Consider the following 15,922-nt stretch of genomic DNA (forward strand, 5'->3'; position numbering starts at 1 on the left):
GCGTAACAGACTGGGGATGGGAGAGACCTCTGAGCCTACAATTTCTGACTCTGCGACACAGCGGACTAGGTGTTTGGAGCTGAGCAGGGAGCCTGGAGGCAGAGGTCAGCCTCTTCAGATCCTATGGCAAGACTTCCCACACGTCTGGGCTTAATGCAGATGGCACCCACTGAGGCACTGCTTTAGTGTTCACACCTAAAGGCCTCAGACAGAGCTTCTCGAAGCCCAGTTCTTTCAAATAAAGAGCAACAACTCCCTTTCAGGACTGTGGAGAGGCCTCCTCTCTTTATTCACAGACAAGAGACTGAATTCTCCATCTCAGGACTGAAGCTCAGCATGACTGCACCCACTGGGTCCTGGGATATAGGTCTGAATGGAGTGCCCAGCCTGCTTCCAGAAGCTGCCTCTGGGGAGAGAGGTGCAGGGGAATGGCCCCCGTGGATAGGGTTACCAAGGAGATGGCTGTGAAGCCTGGGAGGTTGGGGGTCTTCCTGAAAGGCCCTAGGATGGGCCCGGTTGCAAGGGTGAGGAGGGCCATCATTCTAAGTGAGAAGAGAGGATTGATGAGGAATGGTCTGCTCTGGGAAGGGCAAGGAATTCACTTTGGCTGTAGCCTATAAAGTGGGGGAAGGAAGGAGGGGAGGATAGACTGGGTGGAGCCAGGTCCAGTGACTGGGTCTCACCCTTGGGGGAGCAGAGCGCTGAGTTCATTCACCTCGTTCATTCATTTGAAAAGGATGAACAGACTGCCAAGAGCACATCAGGTACTATTCTAGATGCTGGGAGATAAGGCAGTGACTCCACTAAGGGACCTGCTCTCCTGGAGGTAACATGGAGGAAAGGCACCAAAAACAAGGAACAAACAGTAAAATAAATTTCTGGCAGCAAGCCAGGCTGTGCAGAAAACAAAGCAGAATGATGAGTTGAGGGTTTGGGAGAGGGCTGGGGGAGGAGGGATTAGGGGACATAATGCAACTGAGGTCTGAGGGACAAGAAGGAACCCTCTACCAAGGGCTGGGAAGGAGCAGGCAGTGGGAAGGAAGGGGGGGGCGTTGCTGCAGTCAGAAGCTAATTGTATAAGGCAATTGTTTTGCTAATAAGACCATGTTAAGAAAATTAGGCTTTTTTCCTTTCGTAATGAACTCATTAGTGAGTTGTATTTTTAGTTCCTTCTCCTGGGTGTTAGAGATCAGGCAGGAGGGGGAGGTTTGTTGGGGCTGATGGGGAGGATTATGGACCCCCACACCCCACCATGTCCCAGGGGAAGGGATGAGCTTCAGAGGGAGGAGGCAGGGGTGGAGCAGCACCCACCTGCTCCGAGAGGTCACGTCCATGAAGAACTGCACGAGAGCCAGCAGGTTGTGGTGGTGATCTGACACCTTGCTCAGGGTACAGCACAGCGGCTGGAGCTGTGGGGACGGCAGGAAGCAAGGTGGGCTGCAGGAGGGCATGCCTTCACCCTGATTTCCCCACCAGCCCTCTTAGGGCGGAAGCCAGAGACTAAGGGGCCAGGGGGGTGGCAGTCACAGAGGCCAGGGACTGGTGAGAATGTTCCCTGGCCTCCTGGTGACCTCCAAGCCTGCTATTCCCATGGAGTGCACTCGAGGTACGACTTCAGTCCCTAGTGATGAGGCTGTGGGAGGAGGCTCAGGACATTAAAGAGGAGGCTAGGGCTTGGGCTTTGGCTTGGGGGTTCATGGTACCTGCCCGGGCCACTCATGGATGTTCTCCAGGAGCAGAAGCAGAAGCTGCTGAAGATCAGTCTTGGGTAGCAGGCGGAGCCCCACATCTAGGCCAGCTCGGCACAGGAGCTCAATCAGGCCCAAGAGCTCCCCATCGGTGTAGGCCGTTGGCTGGGCTAGGGCACACAGTGCCAGGAACTGGAGCGGAGAGAGAGCTAGGGCAGGGAGGGCCTCCCTTGGGGGCCCGGCAGGGCAGGAGGGGATGGCTCTGTGAGCCCCGTGTCTGGGCTGTGCAGTGGCTGAGAAAAACAAGCAGTGAAGCCCAGAGTCAAGCCCCCCATGGGGTACTCGGGTGGCAGGCCCGGTCGTGGGGACTGTGGGCTTTCGATGTGGTACTGACCACGTGCACCTGCCCAGCAGGTCTGGAAAGTGAACAGAAGTGAACAGAAGTGCGTGTCTGACTAACCTTACAGATGTAGCTCAGGCTAAGGTCCAAGGCAGTCTCTGGCGGGCTGTCCTGCTGCTGACTCCAGCTCAGGTTGATGTCGTTTTTAAGCACTCTAAGGTAAGTCAAAAACAAAAGGAAGGACATGAGAGGAGGTGGACGCAAGGGGAGAACTGAGGCAGGGAGCGGGGTGGGGGGGCTGCTCAAGAGCAGGGAGCCTGAGGATGGCCCATGCAGCCTGGGACACTCATGCCCTGTGTGCACGGGTCCTCTACTGCAGCATAACAAATCACCCCAACACACAGAGGCTTAAAAACAACAAGTATTTATTATGTCATGCAGCTTCTGAGAGTCAGGAATCTGGGAGCGGCTTAGCTGGGAGGCCAGGGCTCAGGGTTTCTTGGGACATTGCCTCCAAAATGTTGGGGGTGGGTCTGCTGTCATGTCAGGATGGAATGGGCTGGAGGAACTGCTTCCAAGCTCACTCATGTGCCTGCCAGCAGGCTTCCAGGTCCTTACACGGGACGTCAGGGTTGGGGGGCTCTCCACAGGCTTCCTCAACTCAGCGGCCAGCTTCCGCCAAAGTGAGTGATCTGAGAGAGGGGAGAATGAGAGACAGAAGCCGCAGCCTTTATAAGCTGGTCTTGGAGGTGACATCCCCATCACTTCTGCTGATCTCTACGGTCTGCAGAGGCCATCCAGACTCCGTGTGGGAGTGGGAGCCACACGGGGGAGGAATGCCAGAAGGTGGGGATCCCTGGGGGCCGGCTCCCAACTGCTGCCATTCCAGCCAGGCCCCTGGATTTTCTTCTCAGGAACTCAAAGACTAGAAAATCCTACTCCATTGCCCCGAAAGAGTCTTCCTCAAGAAATTTCTTTGTAGGGCACCCGGGTGGCTCAGTCAGTGAAGTGAGGGGCTGAAGTCAGTGAAGTGAAGCTGCCTTCAGCTCAGGTCATGATCCTAGGGTCCTGGGATTGAGCCCCATGTCTGGCTCCTTGCTCGGCAGGGAGCCTGCTTCTGCCTCTGCCTGCTGTTCTCCCTACTTGTGCTTGCTCTCTGTCTCTCTCCCTCTCTCCCTCGCTCTGTGTCAAATAAATAAAATCTTAAAAAAAAAGAAAAAAGAAAAAAAGAATAGCCTTTGTCCATAGCAGTACAGTGACTCTTTGCATGTGTGGAAAAGTATGCCACATGGTAGCTTATGTGGGGGCCAGTTTCCAATGTCAGCCAGTAATATGTGGAAATTTGGAGTAGAAATGATCTTTGAGAACCCCTCCACAGGTGTCACACTAACATGCTATCTAGCGACACGGCTAGTTTTGCCCAGTGCAAGACAAATCTATCTGTTTGAGCTCAGAGAAAGTTAGAGCTTAGGGTCATAGGAAAACAACAACAACACCTCTTTAAAGACTAGAGTCACACTCAGAGTGGCAAGGGCCTTCTGGTGGGAGGGCCATCAGGGGATAGCAGAGCTGCACCACACTTGCACAAACTTCCCAGATGTCCACTCGCTGGACAGAAGACAGTAGCATCCGTCTCACTAAATGATTCTCTCTCTGGTCCAGTGTACACTGCTAATTGTTGGACACCGTTGAGGTGAGCTTACGACAAGGCTCTGTGTGCCGTCTCATCCACTTCTCCACTCTTACCAACTGGCTTGGAGCTCTCGAGAACAGCGGGCTCTCTGCAAACGAAGGTATGGAGTATAGCAACTCTGCTGACTAGGGCAGCCTTGAGGGTAGCCATCAGACTGCTGACAAAGGGGCAGCCCTCTGTTCCAGCAGGCTCCAGGAAGACTCTCTGGTCTTCTTTACTTGACACTGGTGCTGCTTCTCAGAGGGGAAGGAGGAGAAATCCATCTCCAGGCACTAGGGGAATTGGTGTCTATGCACGGAAGTCAGGGCGGGGGCAGTGGTTAGGACTGGGCTTGGCCATTCTTCCAGAGTTCAGCCTTTATTAGGGCCAGGGAATGGGTGAGGCTGCGTGTGCACATCTGGGCACCTGCTGGATCTGTGTCCGTGCAGGAGAGGTGTTCTGGTCCGCTCCACCCTGTGAGCAGGCGTGGGGGCCAGAAGCTCGAGTGGGAACACGTTCAGACTTCCCCAAGGGTGGGGGCGGGCACAGAACTGACTGTGACTCCGCTGAAGAGGAATGGGCTTTCCGACAGGCTGGCGCTGCCAGAGGCAGCAGGAGTGTGGAAAACGTGAGCTGGGGAGGGAAGTGTGTCTGTGGCAAGTGGAGAGGCCCGACAGACTCCCAGTGCGTGCTCCAGCATTTCCAGCGCCGCCCTCTCCTTGGGCACAGCAGGCAATGTAATGGGGTCCTCTGTCCCTTCCCTTTCCGAGGCTCTGAGGAACGACTTCACCGGACCAGCTGCATCTGTGACTGCTATTCTGGGATGTGGCATCCGCTGATGCCCAGGCCTCCATCTCCACACTCCGAGCGGGAGGCCCCAGAGCACAGGCCTTCACAGCCTAGCACCCCGCGCCCCTCTTGGACTTCGCAGGTTAAGAGCAAGGTGACGGTCCCACCACTGGACTCCATCGACAAAGCACTTTTTCTGTCCCAGCCCTGCCCCTCAGCCCCGACCTCCAGCTGGCTGGGTTTGGGCTCAGCCTGTGGCCAACACCCGGGAGCTGGAGGTTGGGTTATGATGACACTGTTCTACACTCACAAGTAATCTTAAGAGGGGTATGTCACTGACCTCTACCCCCGTTTCTGGATTTGTTTTCCCCAAGGGTTGAAAACCATACCAAGTTACAGTCTGTAGGGTACACTGACATTCTCAGCAGGGGGATGGTAAGAGAGGCGGATGATCACAGCACCTCTGTAACCGTGAGCCATCCTCAAGGCACCCAGGGGTCAGGGCCCCACCCTGCAGGCAATGCTCTCCCCTGGGCTTGTACTGCTGAACCAGACTGGACCCGTCCAGGCCCTACGAGCCGAGGTCAATGCTGCGAAGGCGAATCGATGCTGAGCTAATGGGAAGGGAAAGAAGTACATTTTATCTGGGTCAGATTACAGTGTCCTGAGATGGCCACTGACCAGCCTCCCCCACACTGGATAGGATACCTTTTCAATGGATTAACTGTCATGGAGTTACCCCTTTGGCCTCTGCACCAGGCTGCCCTTTCAGAGAACGGAGTGGATGGAGGTTCCCAGCACCTGCCTATGGCAGTTTGGTGGGCCAGTCCCGTGTATCTGACTTATCTGACTTGGACTTTCAGCTGGGCTTTTGTAAGGTGGGAGCAGCCTTGGAAGACCAGCTGTTGGTGACCAAGGGCCTTCCCCACCTTCCAAGGTGAGACGGGAGCCCGTGATGGAGAGTGTCTGCTCTCAAGCTCTCCCTCAAGCTCTCCCCTCTGCTTCCTGGTCGGGTGTTCGGATCTGGTCCCTCTTTTGCCCTTTTGCCCCCAGAGACCCTCCTGATTCCCCCCTCCCCAGTCTTGTCACTGGGCAGAGGGCTACTGTGTTTGCAATGAGGTGGACATCGCATGGTCCAGCGGGAGAAAGACTGCATCGTTTGAAAGGAGACCTTGAAGCATTCGATGAGATGGTGATGGGTTTCAAGGAAATCGGAGATTAAGAACAAATGGTGAAAGAAAGACAGTCTTTCCCACAGACATTAAAAAGACAGCCCAGGTGTGGGGCCACGTGCAGTGATATCTCCACCCCTCATTTCCAACCTTGGTCAATGTGAGGGCTCTGTGGGTGCCCAGGAGGGGCCCCAGAGCACCTGTTCTTCAAGGAGCCCTAGATTAGGACATCCCCGGAAGTCTGCAGAGCGGTGAGTGACACGGAGCCAGCTGGCATGGGATGAACTTGAGCTTGGTCAGGAACAGGATGAGGAAGACAGTGGGGAGAAGGCAGCCTGCCCTGATGTTCCTCTTGTGGTCCATGTGTCTATGAAGGATTCCATTTCCCCGGTGGAGGAGATGCCAGAACATTCCCAGATCTTCCTGAGCAGTTAGAAGAGCTCTTTTCCAACCCTATGACTTCCAGAGCCTCCCCAACTGCAGAGACCAGCAAGCAGCCCAGGTAACTCACCCAGCCATCTCTGCTACCTCACATCTCGGGGAGGGCACTGGAAGGGTCTCCAGGATGTGTTTGCATTTCAAAAAGAGGCTGTGTTCAGGCAGAAAGACCTCCACAGGGCCACAATAAGCAAGTCAGCCCTGAAGCCATTGGCCAGCTCCTCTGGGCTGGTTCTGAGGCCTCTCCGGGGAATCACGGCCAACAACATGAGGCCCAAGGGAAGAGGAAGGGTGTCCAAACGGCACGTCTGGTGATGTGACTGACCACGCAGCTCTGACGACACTCTGGGACCACGTGGGTTTGCCTTCCTCTCACACAGGGCAAACTGCCTGGTTGAGCTGGAAGTTTGCGTGCCAGGCTTTGTGTTCCCAAGAATTTGAGGTGGCAGATTTACACAGCCATTGTTCTGATGCCCACCTGTGCACCCCCAACCCCCACCATGGCCTCCAGAGAGGATGGATTTGTCCCGGACAACGCACAGGGAGCAGGAAGCCATGGAATCCTGGGGGGAAGGGAAAAGGGGGGCGGAGAAAGTGGCACTTTGCAGGGCGTGGAGTAAATTGGGTGGTTATAAGCCTCTGTCTGCGGTGGCACCTCTCACTTTCCAGGTGGACACCAAGTGCTCATCAGGACAGTTAGAAATAGCTCTTCCAACCCCACAGGCTCCTAAGCCCCCCTCCCACCTGCATTTGTTTTTCTAAGTGTAATTCTTCCCCTGACTCCTTCTAGAAGGCGGGGTGATTGAAGCTCTGTGTTGGGGAAGAGGCAAGTGGCTTATTACACCAGATGTGGAGCTCTGCGGGAAGGGAGAGGGGCAGGAGCAAGGCAGGAGCGAGGCAGGCTGGCACATGCGTGGGGTATTTATAGCTGAGCAAGTGTGGTTTGGTCTGGTTTAGTTTGGCAGACTATTACTAAACACAGTCGTGGAACAGGTTCTTATGAAAGTGTTGGCCTTCCCTGTTCAGGAACACCCGCCTGTCCGCCACAGCAGGGAAAAGGGTCCCTGCACCTCCTGGGGCCCAAAGATTTGTCACCAGGACGGGGGTGCTGTGCTCCTGTGTAACAGCCTGTCCAGGGCTCTAAACACCCTGTTAAATCTTCTCAAAGAATCATCAAGAGAGCGTTTGAATGTAATATTATTTGTAGAACAAGTTTACAATATGTAACACTTTTACAACCTAGACCTAATTGCTGTCCACCCAACAACAGTCATTTACATATTGTATGGCTCTGTTCCTAGAGGGCAGGGACAATGGGCATGCAAATTAGTACCCACCCCCCAACCCAGCCCAGTGCACAAAGGGGGCACCCACAAAACAAATGGGCCATTGTGGAAATTACATGCAAGATTGTGCCTTGCTGGCCATGAGTTGTTATTAGGTAATGGGCCAAAATTGAGGCTTGGAGGTAGACCACAGAGATTGGGACATGTCCTGGAAGAGGAGGAGCGGGGAGGGCTCTGAGTCACTGAGGGGCAGGAAAAGATGTCAGCCCAAGCAGCAGGACCCACCCCTGCCTTGTTCTTCCGTCTCCCGAAGCTGGGAGCAGGATCAATTACTGGAACGTTTGCCATTCGTGGTGTGATGCCCATATCCACGGGTACTCGTGTGTGGTTGTTCTAGAATCCCTCAGACAGCTTCAGCATGGGGGCTAAGAGCCCGAGTTTGGGAAATTTTTTTTACTCCCCCCAAATGCACACAATTTCAAATACTAATCAGAGAGAATCTTCCATTTTTCTAACTCACAATGCTTATGGAGTTGAGGATACAGACCACAAACAATAATGAGACAGATAGTTTTGTACAACGAATGGCCCGTTATGCTGTATTACCTTTCTAGAATAGGAAATACTTGAATATTTTTTAGCATGAATACACGTTGAGAAGAATGAATCTTTCTTTCTCGGCTAATGTTTCGTTTTGTTTTGTTTTACCATTTTTTTTTTTTTAAGATTTTATTTATTCATTTGAGAGAGAGAGACAGTGAGAGAGAGCATGAGCGAGGAGAAGGTCAGAGAGCGAAGCAGACTCCCCATGGAGCTGGGAGCCTGATGTGGGACTCGATCCCGGGACTCCAGGATCACGCCCTGAGCCGAAGGCAGTCGTCCAACCAACTGAGCCACCCAGGCGTCCCTTGTTTTACCATTTTGATGGAGGTGTAACTGATAGGGAAAAACCTGTATGTATCTAAGGTGGACAAGTCGAGGGGTTGGAAGGGAAAGGACAGTGAGGAAGGGGAAGTACTCACCTCCCACCAGGCTGACTGGGGTCCAGCGCAGGGCTGTGGGCTCCCAAGCTGTGGAATGTTTCCATGACCTCTTGCAGCGAGGGGCACCACCATTGCTTGTCTCCATCTGTCAGGCCAAGGAGGGCAGAGGGTCAGGGACAGCGGATGGGATACAGCATACTACTCCCATGGGAGGGCAGGGTGTGACAGCCCCTGGACAGCTTAGCCCAAGGGGACCTGTTCCTGCCTTGTCGGGCACCGCAGGTATTTTCTGGAGGAATCCAGCAACTAGGGGTTTTGAGACATGCATTGGAGCTTTGGGAACCTGTTCGTTCATTCTCCTGTCTTTAAGCTCTGGCCACCTTGAAGTGCAAGGGCCCAAGGATGACGGTGCCCTGACCTGCTCCATCAGGCAACCGTCGGGGTGCTGAACTGCCCAGAGCGGAGCCCGATGAAGACCTCAGAACTGCAAGATGCGGAAGACACAAGTCTCAGCAGCCCCGGGCCCTTCGCCGCTAAGGGCTGAGGCCAGCTCTGGGCCTCGTGCTGACTCGGTGCTGTCCTTGCAGCAACAGCAGGGTGTTGCCAGGTCCAGGATTCCAGCCCAGGGCCCTCCCCGCAGCCTAGGACGTGTCTCTGCAGCCAGCCTGAGCTCAAGGTAGCACTGTCTCTTGACTAGTCTGACAAAACATGACCCGTAATCTGATCTCACCAACAGTGAGGGAAAACCTTCCGGACTCGGGGCTTTCTTCTGTCAGACTACTTAAGGACATTTTTGAGAACCAGGAAACTAGAAAAACAAAAACCAGTGTGGAGGATCCTATTTCCCAAAGATGGCTGCAAACCTGTCTGCCTCCCACAGGCTCCTGACCTCTCCATACCCCACAGAAAGGCGGAGTCCACGTCTCCACACTGGTTCTTCCTCTACAGCATCTTACTGATTGATACACTGGGCCTCTCTTCTATGTCTCCCCATTAGAATGTAAATTCCATGAGGGCAGGGCCCGCTGGACACACGTAGTGCCTGGAGGGTGGGGAGGGAAACTGAAGACCAGCGGTAAGATAAGCTGGCCACGTCAGGGATGTTGACGGATGTCGACTTTGACAGATGAGGCGGAATCAAGAGCTTGGAAATGGGGCAAATAGGCTGTTAGCAGCAGGTGGCTGGCCCTAACCATTCTGGGGCTACGAGTTCCCTCTGAAAGGCCCACTTCAGTGGGTCCTCCCGTGTGCTGGAACCATTCCAGGCGCCCAGGATAAAAAGGTGGCAGGGTTTAGGTGGGGAAGACCTTGACCTCAGGGAGCTCTCGGTCTAGGAGAGAGGGGAGTCAGGGAGAGAAATAAATACAGGAGAGTGTATTCAAAAGCAAAGCAGGGGAAAGGTGAAGAGCCTACTCAGAGAGCCTACTGAGTAGGCTGGGGGTGGGGGGTGGGGCGGGGGTGAGGGTGCGGGTGGGAGGGAACATGGCACAGGTCACAGGAAAGGAAGCAGGTAGACAGCAAAGGACAGAAATGACCATGGCAGAGAAGCATGGAAGAGCATGGCAGCTCAAGGTGAGAAACAAAGCATCCTCAGCACCTTGAGAAGTTGTGGCAACAGTCTGGTATGGCTGTCAGAGGGTCTCTGAACCCTGTCCAAGGCCCTCTCTTCCGCTGGCATCCGGTGTCTCTCTCTTTAGAAATGTATATGGGTCGGGGCTCACCCAACAAGTAATTAGACTCTGGGAGGAGGAAAAACTTTCTTGTTTGTTTTTTTTCCTCTCAGGCAACTTAACAAGTAAGAGTAATGATACCCCTTGCCCGCTTACAAACGAGCTGAGAAGAATGAAGTCTGCAAAACACAATGAGATTTCACTAGAGAGAGAGAGAGAGAGAGCGCGCGAGCGAGCGCTGTTTACTAGGCCCCTTGGGGGTTGTGCACGTTCGCACACGCACGTGTGGGCGGGCTGACGAACTTTCCAGGGAGGGAGGATGTGTGTGCAAAGAGAATTGGCCTAGGGTGAGGCCCTGGAGGCCCAGCTGGGGCCGGGGGGAACAGCCTGCCAGCAGTGTAGGACCCCAAAGGGTGCTGTGCTCAGCTGCCCTCAACCCTCCTCCTCAGCCCGTGCAGGTGCATCCGCTGCTTGTTTAAAGTCTCTTGGGAGCAGCGGCTGCGGGTGCGGCATGCCACTAGCTCCAAACCTGGAGCCACGCGCTGTCCCCTTCCCTGCCCCCACCTGGGAATGGCTCTGCACCACTGCTGACAGGTGGTACACCCGGCTGACAGGTCAGGAGAGGTTTCAGAGCAAGGGGCCTGGGCTGCTTCGGGATGTATCAGGCCCCATCAACAGCACTGGAAATTGGCTAAGTGATGAGGACAATGAGGATGATGACCGGCGCCCGAGAGCGCCTAATTAACACTGCCTCTAACTAGGCCATGCGCTCAGCTTCTCCTAAGCATGGAGTGTCCGGAAAGGGGGGTTTTCCGGAAAGCTGACACAGACCAGAACTCAGCCAGGCTGCCAGCTCTAGCTCCCTCCCTCCGCTACTCCACACCCACACTACAGTCCCTGGAGGCCATTCCCCAGGGGAGCAGCAGAGGCCCTGTGCCTTTTTAAATGCCAGTGCTGGCAGCCCTGAGCTCCCAGGCTCTGCTTCGAGGCTGAGAGTCTGGAAGCGGCCCTCTGGGTGGTTTTCCTGGGATGGAACCCATGCTCTGGGGGAAGGCAGGGGAGGAAAAGCACGGGGCCTAAAATAAAAGTGACTTTTCCATCTGTGCCTCAGAAGAAGCGTTACTTCACGTAACACCACCGCCTCCGCTCTCCTGGCACCACTGTCACGGAATGGGAAAACCACACACACATCCCAAGAACCTCCCTCGGCTTGACATGCTGGCCCAGCAGCTCCCCTCCACAGGCCTCCATCACCCCTTCCCACACAGCAGATCCCATTCTGGGCCTTAGCGGGTTGATGACAGGGCACAGGGTCTGCCCGACTCTGGTCTCTTTCTCCCCCTCCCCGGAACCCCAAATCGAATGGTTAATGAATGTTCAGGATAGCTGCCTGAGGAGGGCCAACCATCTGCCTGGGTCCTGATTCTTGACGCCATCTTAGAGACCCCACAATTCTCCAGGAAGGGTGTCCCCACCAGCCATAATAGGGAGGTGCTTATTCCTCAGGAAAAGTAAGCAACTACCTCATCAGACTTGAGCCCAGATCCCAACTGGAGCGGCCTCACAACTTTGAGGGGAAGCTTACTATCTGTTGAACATAATCGAACCCAGTTAAGAGGACCCAATTGGCTTTATTAAGCCATTCTGCCATCATGCAGGACCCCCCCAGCAGGGAGCCGGGCGCTCCAAGGAGTTGAACAAAACAGAAGAGTTTTTATAGGGAGGAGGGTGGGGCAAGAATGTTATTAGTGAAAGAAAAGAAAGGATTGTTCCCTGAAAGGTAACCTTCCCTTAGGGGAAAGGGCAGGGGGGTCTTATTATACAGATAGATTACCTCATTGACGTCTATCAGAAAATGCCTGACAGACTTAAGGGGGGTGGGGAGGGAGGCAGAAACTGTAGTTAGGTTAGGTTTTAAGCCCGTTTGGTGACTTGGCCTAAGTGACGCCATACTGGGTCTGTGGTTTTCTTTTAAAAAAATCTTACATTTTTAAAAAAAAGATTTATTTGTTTATTTGAGAGAGAGAATGGGAGTGAGTGCACATGCTGGAGTGGGGGAGGGCAGAGGGAAAGAATATCCAAGCAGACTCCGCCCTGAGCATGGAGCCAGGACTCCATCCCATGAGCCATGAGATCAGGACCTGAGCAAAACCCGTTAAGAGTCAGACGCTTAACCAACTGAGCCACCCAGGCGCCCCTCTCACCGTTTCTTGTCCTCCTGATTGTGATTACTTAATTTCCCTCTGACCTTCTATATTTAAATTTACACGTGTCTCAATATCAGTGGCTTTAGGCAATCAGCTTCAGCCTGTCATTTAAACTTTTCACTGCTCAGTAAACAGTAACTGGACACCAGGCATTCTTCTAAACGCTGGGGGCCCAGCAGTGAACAAAAGAGACAAAGTCCTGGTCTCATGGAGCTGATGGTTGAGCAGGGAAACAGACAAAACACATGAAGAATAAACACATCAAGTGAAGCCAGGTGTTATAAATGGCTGGGAATGAAAGGCAGTTGGGGTGCTGTGGGGGTAGAGGCGGGGGGAGCTAGAGACAGGAGGAGGAGCCCTGGGTGCACCCTGAGGCCAGGCTGCCATTCCTTGTTTTTTGGGCCCAGCCAGGAACCCAGGGTGCCGGAGGGGTGCGATGCCCAGGGGTGAGAGGCTAAGGACAGAAAGCGGGAGGCAGACCCACGTGAGACAGGAAAGACCTTTTTGCTTCTCTCCCTGTTTCTGTTCTTGCTAGGACCCGCAGCCCCACCTTGCACACACCTTAGAGTACAAATAACATAGGTCCTAACTGTAAAGGTCAAGGTGTGCATGATTTCTTTGGAGTTTTCCGGCATAGTCGATAACATCCAAGGAGGGACTGGGTGGGGTCCTCAGGTACCTATTCCAAACTCAACGACCTTAGACATTGACACTAAGATCCCATGGCTCCTGGGCATAAGTGACTTGTGGAGGACGCCTGGACCCTTGTCCTTGTTCTCACCAGTTCTTGGGTTCCTGAGAATACATGGGCACCATTATCAATGAAAAGCCCAGAGCCCAAGCAAAGGAAAGACTCACTCTCCTCTCCCTTCTGAGCCCCTCGCACAACCCATCTGGTATACTCTATCACTGATGCTATTGGATCAACTCTGCTCTCACTTCCTCCTGGCTCACTTTGATTTCTATCCTGTTCGAAGCCAACAACCTTCTTGACTGGCCCTGTGGGACCCCCTCTGGGTCCTCGGGCCCCGCCTGCCCGCACCACACCCACCCTGCCTACTGGGGCCAGGAAGCAAGTGGTCTCAGGAGGATGGAGTAATCCCTGTATGTGGTAAATACACAAAATTCCATCAAGTCCGTATTTTAAAAACATGCGCATCTCATTGGCCCAACTACAGTGTTAGCAGGGGAAGGAGCCTGGCTTTGTCCCGGCTTGGTGCTGCCTCTCACCAGGGACAGAAGCATGTCTGGGGCGGGATAAGCTTCCGACCCGGTAGCTCTTCTAGCCTCCCATCCCCACTGGCTCCTTCTCCAGACGGCTCTACCCACATTCTTTCCAGTCTTCCTTTTGTTCTTTCCCTGCCATGCAACCCATCCCAATGACCCCTTCGCTTTCCCTTTCCTACCTGCTCACCCTGAGCTAAGGACCTCCTGCTGGTGCCCTACAACCCCATGCCTGCCTTGTTGTAATCCAGCTGACACTCCCCACCCCCACACCCTCACACACACACATGTACCCCCAAATCCACCCACCATGCACACCTCCCCATAGACACCCATTACACACAGTCATATAAACTCACACAACCCCCCCCACCCCATACCTGCACACCATATACCACAGACACACACAACACCCACCTACACACAGACTTGTGCACACCTATACCACACCCATACTATGCACACACCCCCATCTGTACACACACTGCACATATCATGACACACACCAGACATACACACCAGACATACAGTGCCAATCCACACACACACACACACATACATACACACACACAGAGCACCCATCCAGCTCAATCACACCCCCACCCCGCCCTGACACAGAGTCCGTGTCAGCCCCTGGTCCTTTTGTTCATGGGCGTGAGGGCGTGTATAGGGTAGGTGAGGCCGTCCCCAGGCCACCTCTCCTCTCTCCTGCCCTCTGTAACTGACACCACTGTCACCTAACACCATGGAGCATTGCTGGCCCCCCTGTGTAGGACAGACTTGCATTGTGCCAAACCACCAAACCGCCAGAGCTGCTAGAACTAGGTTCTGCTGAAAAATAACAAAAAGACTGAAAACAAAACAAAAAACCTACCTGGGCTTAGATAAGCTAGAATTTTATTTCTCTCTGATGAAAAAGTCTAGAAGCAGGTGGCTCACACTAGTGCAGGGACCTGACTGATCTGTAGGATCTTGAGTGCCCTTCTGCTCTGCCCTTCTCAGCATGTGCCTCTCCTTAAGATCGCCTCATGGTCCAGGATGGCTGCCAGAGGCCCAGCTGTCGTGTCTCTACTCTAGGCAACCACTTCCTCACTTTCCTACCTCAGGATGCACTATTGGGTTATTTTTAATGATGCAAGGCCCCCTCAGTATGACTCAGGAAGGCAGGAGCAAACCACCCTCTCACATTTAAAAAGCAAGAATATGAGACGGATTTAGAGTCAATCAAGAGCTTCCCAGTAATGTCCCTTGAATGCATGGCCCTTCAGGATTTCTCTCACTTTGGATTTCTGAACCTGAAATTTCTGGAATATTCCTGATGTCTACCTAAAATGAAACAAAAGATACCAAACGCTGAAAAGGCCGTGGAGCAACAGGAACTCTCGTTTTTTGCTGGTGGGAATGCGAAAGAGCCCTTTTGGAAGACCGTCTGGTGGTTTCTTACAAAACTAAAAACACTCTTGCCACACAATCCTGCAATTGTGCTCCTTGGTATTTACCCAAATGAAATGAAAATGTATGCCCACACAGAAGGCCGCACAGGAATGTTTACAGCAGCTTTACTCGTAGTTGTCAAAAACTGGAAACTACAAAATATCCTTCAGGAGGTGAATGGCTAGCAAACTGTGGTACATTCAGGCCGTGGATTACTACTGAGTAGCAAGAAGAAATAAGCTCAGAAGCCACGAAGAGGCACGGAGAAACCTCCAATACATACTGCTAAGGGAAAGGAGCCTGTCCCAAAAGTCCACATACTGCATGATTCCAGCTAGATGACGTTCTGGAAAAGGAAAACTCTAGAGACAACCAAGAGATCCAGGGTTACCAGGGTTTGGACGAAGAGGGGAAGGAATGAACAGGGGGAGCACAGAGGATGTTCAGAGCAGCGAGACTACTCTGTATGACACAGGAATGATGGACACACGTCATACATTTCCCCAAACCCACAGAATGTACACACACAGAGTGAACACTAATATTTTTTAGATTTACTTATTTGAGACAGAGAGAGAGAGAGAGCAGGGGAAGGGGCAGAGGGACAAGCAGGCTCTTTGCTGAGCATGGAGCCCAACGCATGTGGGACTTGATCTCAGGACCTTGAGATCATGACCTGAGCCGAAATCAAAAGTTGAACGCTTGACTGCTGGAGCCACCAAAGCGCTCCAGAGTAAACCCTAATTTCAACAATAGCCTTCAGTTAATGATAATCTATCAATAGTGCCTCATCAATCCTAACACATACACCGTACAAATCTAAGATGTCAATAGAAGAAACTAGTGTGCACTGGGGGCGGTGCTGGTAGGCCGAGGGAGTCATAGGGAACTGCTTTCTGATCAAATATTCTGTAAGCCTAAAACTGTTCTAAAACAACAGCAACTGGGGCAACAGTGTGTTGAGCATCTGACTCATGGTTTCCGCTTGGGTCTGATCTCTGGGTTGTGGGATCACACCC

General features: G+C 53.2%; 1 protein-coding gene across 1 annotated transcript in view; it reads right to left on the reverse strand.

Annotated features, from left to right (window-relative positions):
• Positions 1-720: 720 nt before the first annotated feature.
• Positions 721-15,922, reverse strand: part of LOC122915421 (protein FAM178B-like) — a 48,598-nt gene continuing 33,396 nt past the window's right edge. The window contains exons 8-13 of the mRNA XM_044262222.1: positions 8,408-8,513; positions 4,127-4,135; positions 2,149-2,242; positions 1,704-1,880; positions 1,312-1,409; positions 721-820 (exon numbers count right to left, since the gene is read on the reverse strand). Of these exons, the coding sequence (XP_044118157.1) occupies positions 721-820; positions 1,312-1,409; positions 1,704-1,880; positions 2,149-2,242; positions 4,127-4,135; positions 8,408-8,513 (584 nt within the window). The remainder of the gene's footprint in view (positions 821-1,311; positions 1,410-1,703; positions 1,881-2,148; positions 2,243-4,126; positions 4,136-8,407; positions 8,514-15,922) is intronic.

The sequence above is a fragment of the Neovison vison genome, chromosome 8 (assembly GCF_020171115.1).
Source record: "Neovison vison isolate M4711 chromosome 8, ASM_NN_V1, whole genome shotgun sequence".
Classification (NCBI taxonomy): Eukaryota; Metazoa; Chordata; class Mammalia; order Carnivora; family Mustelidae; genus Neogale; species Neogale vison.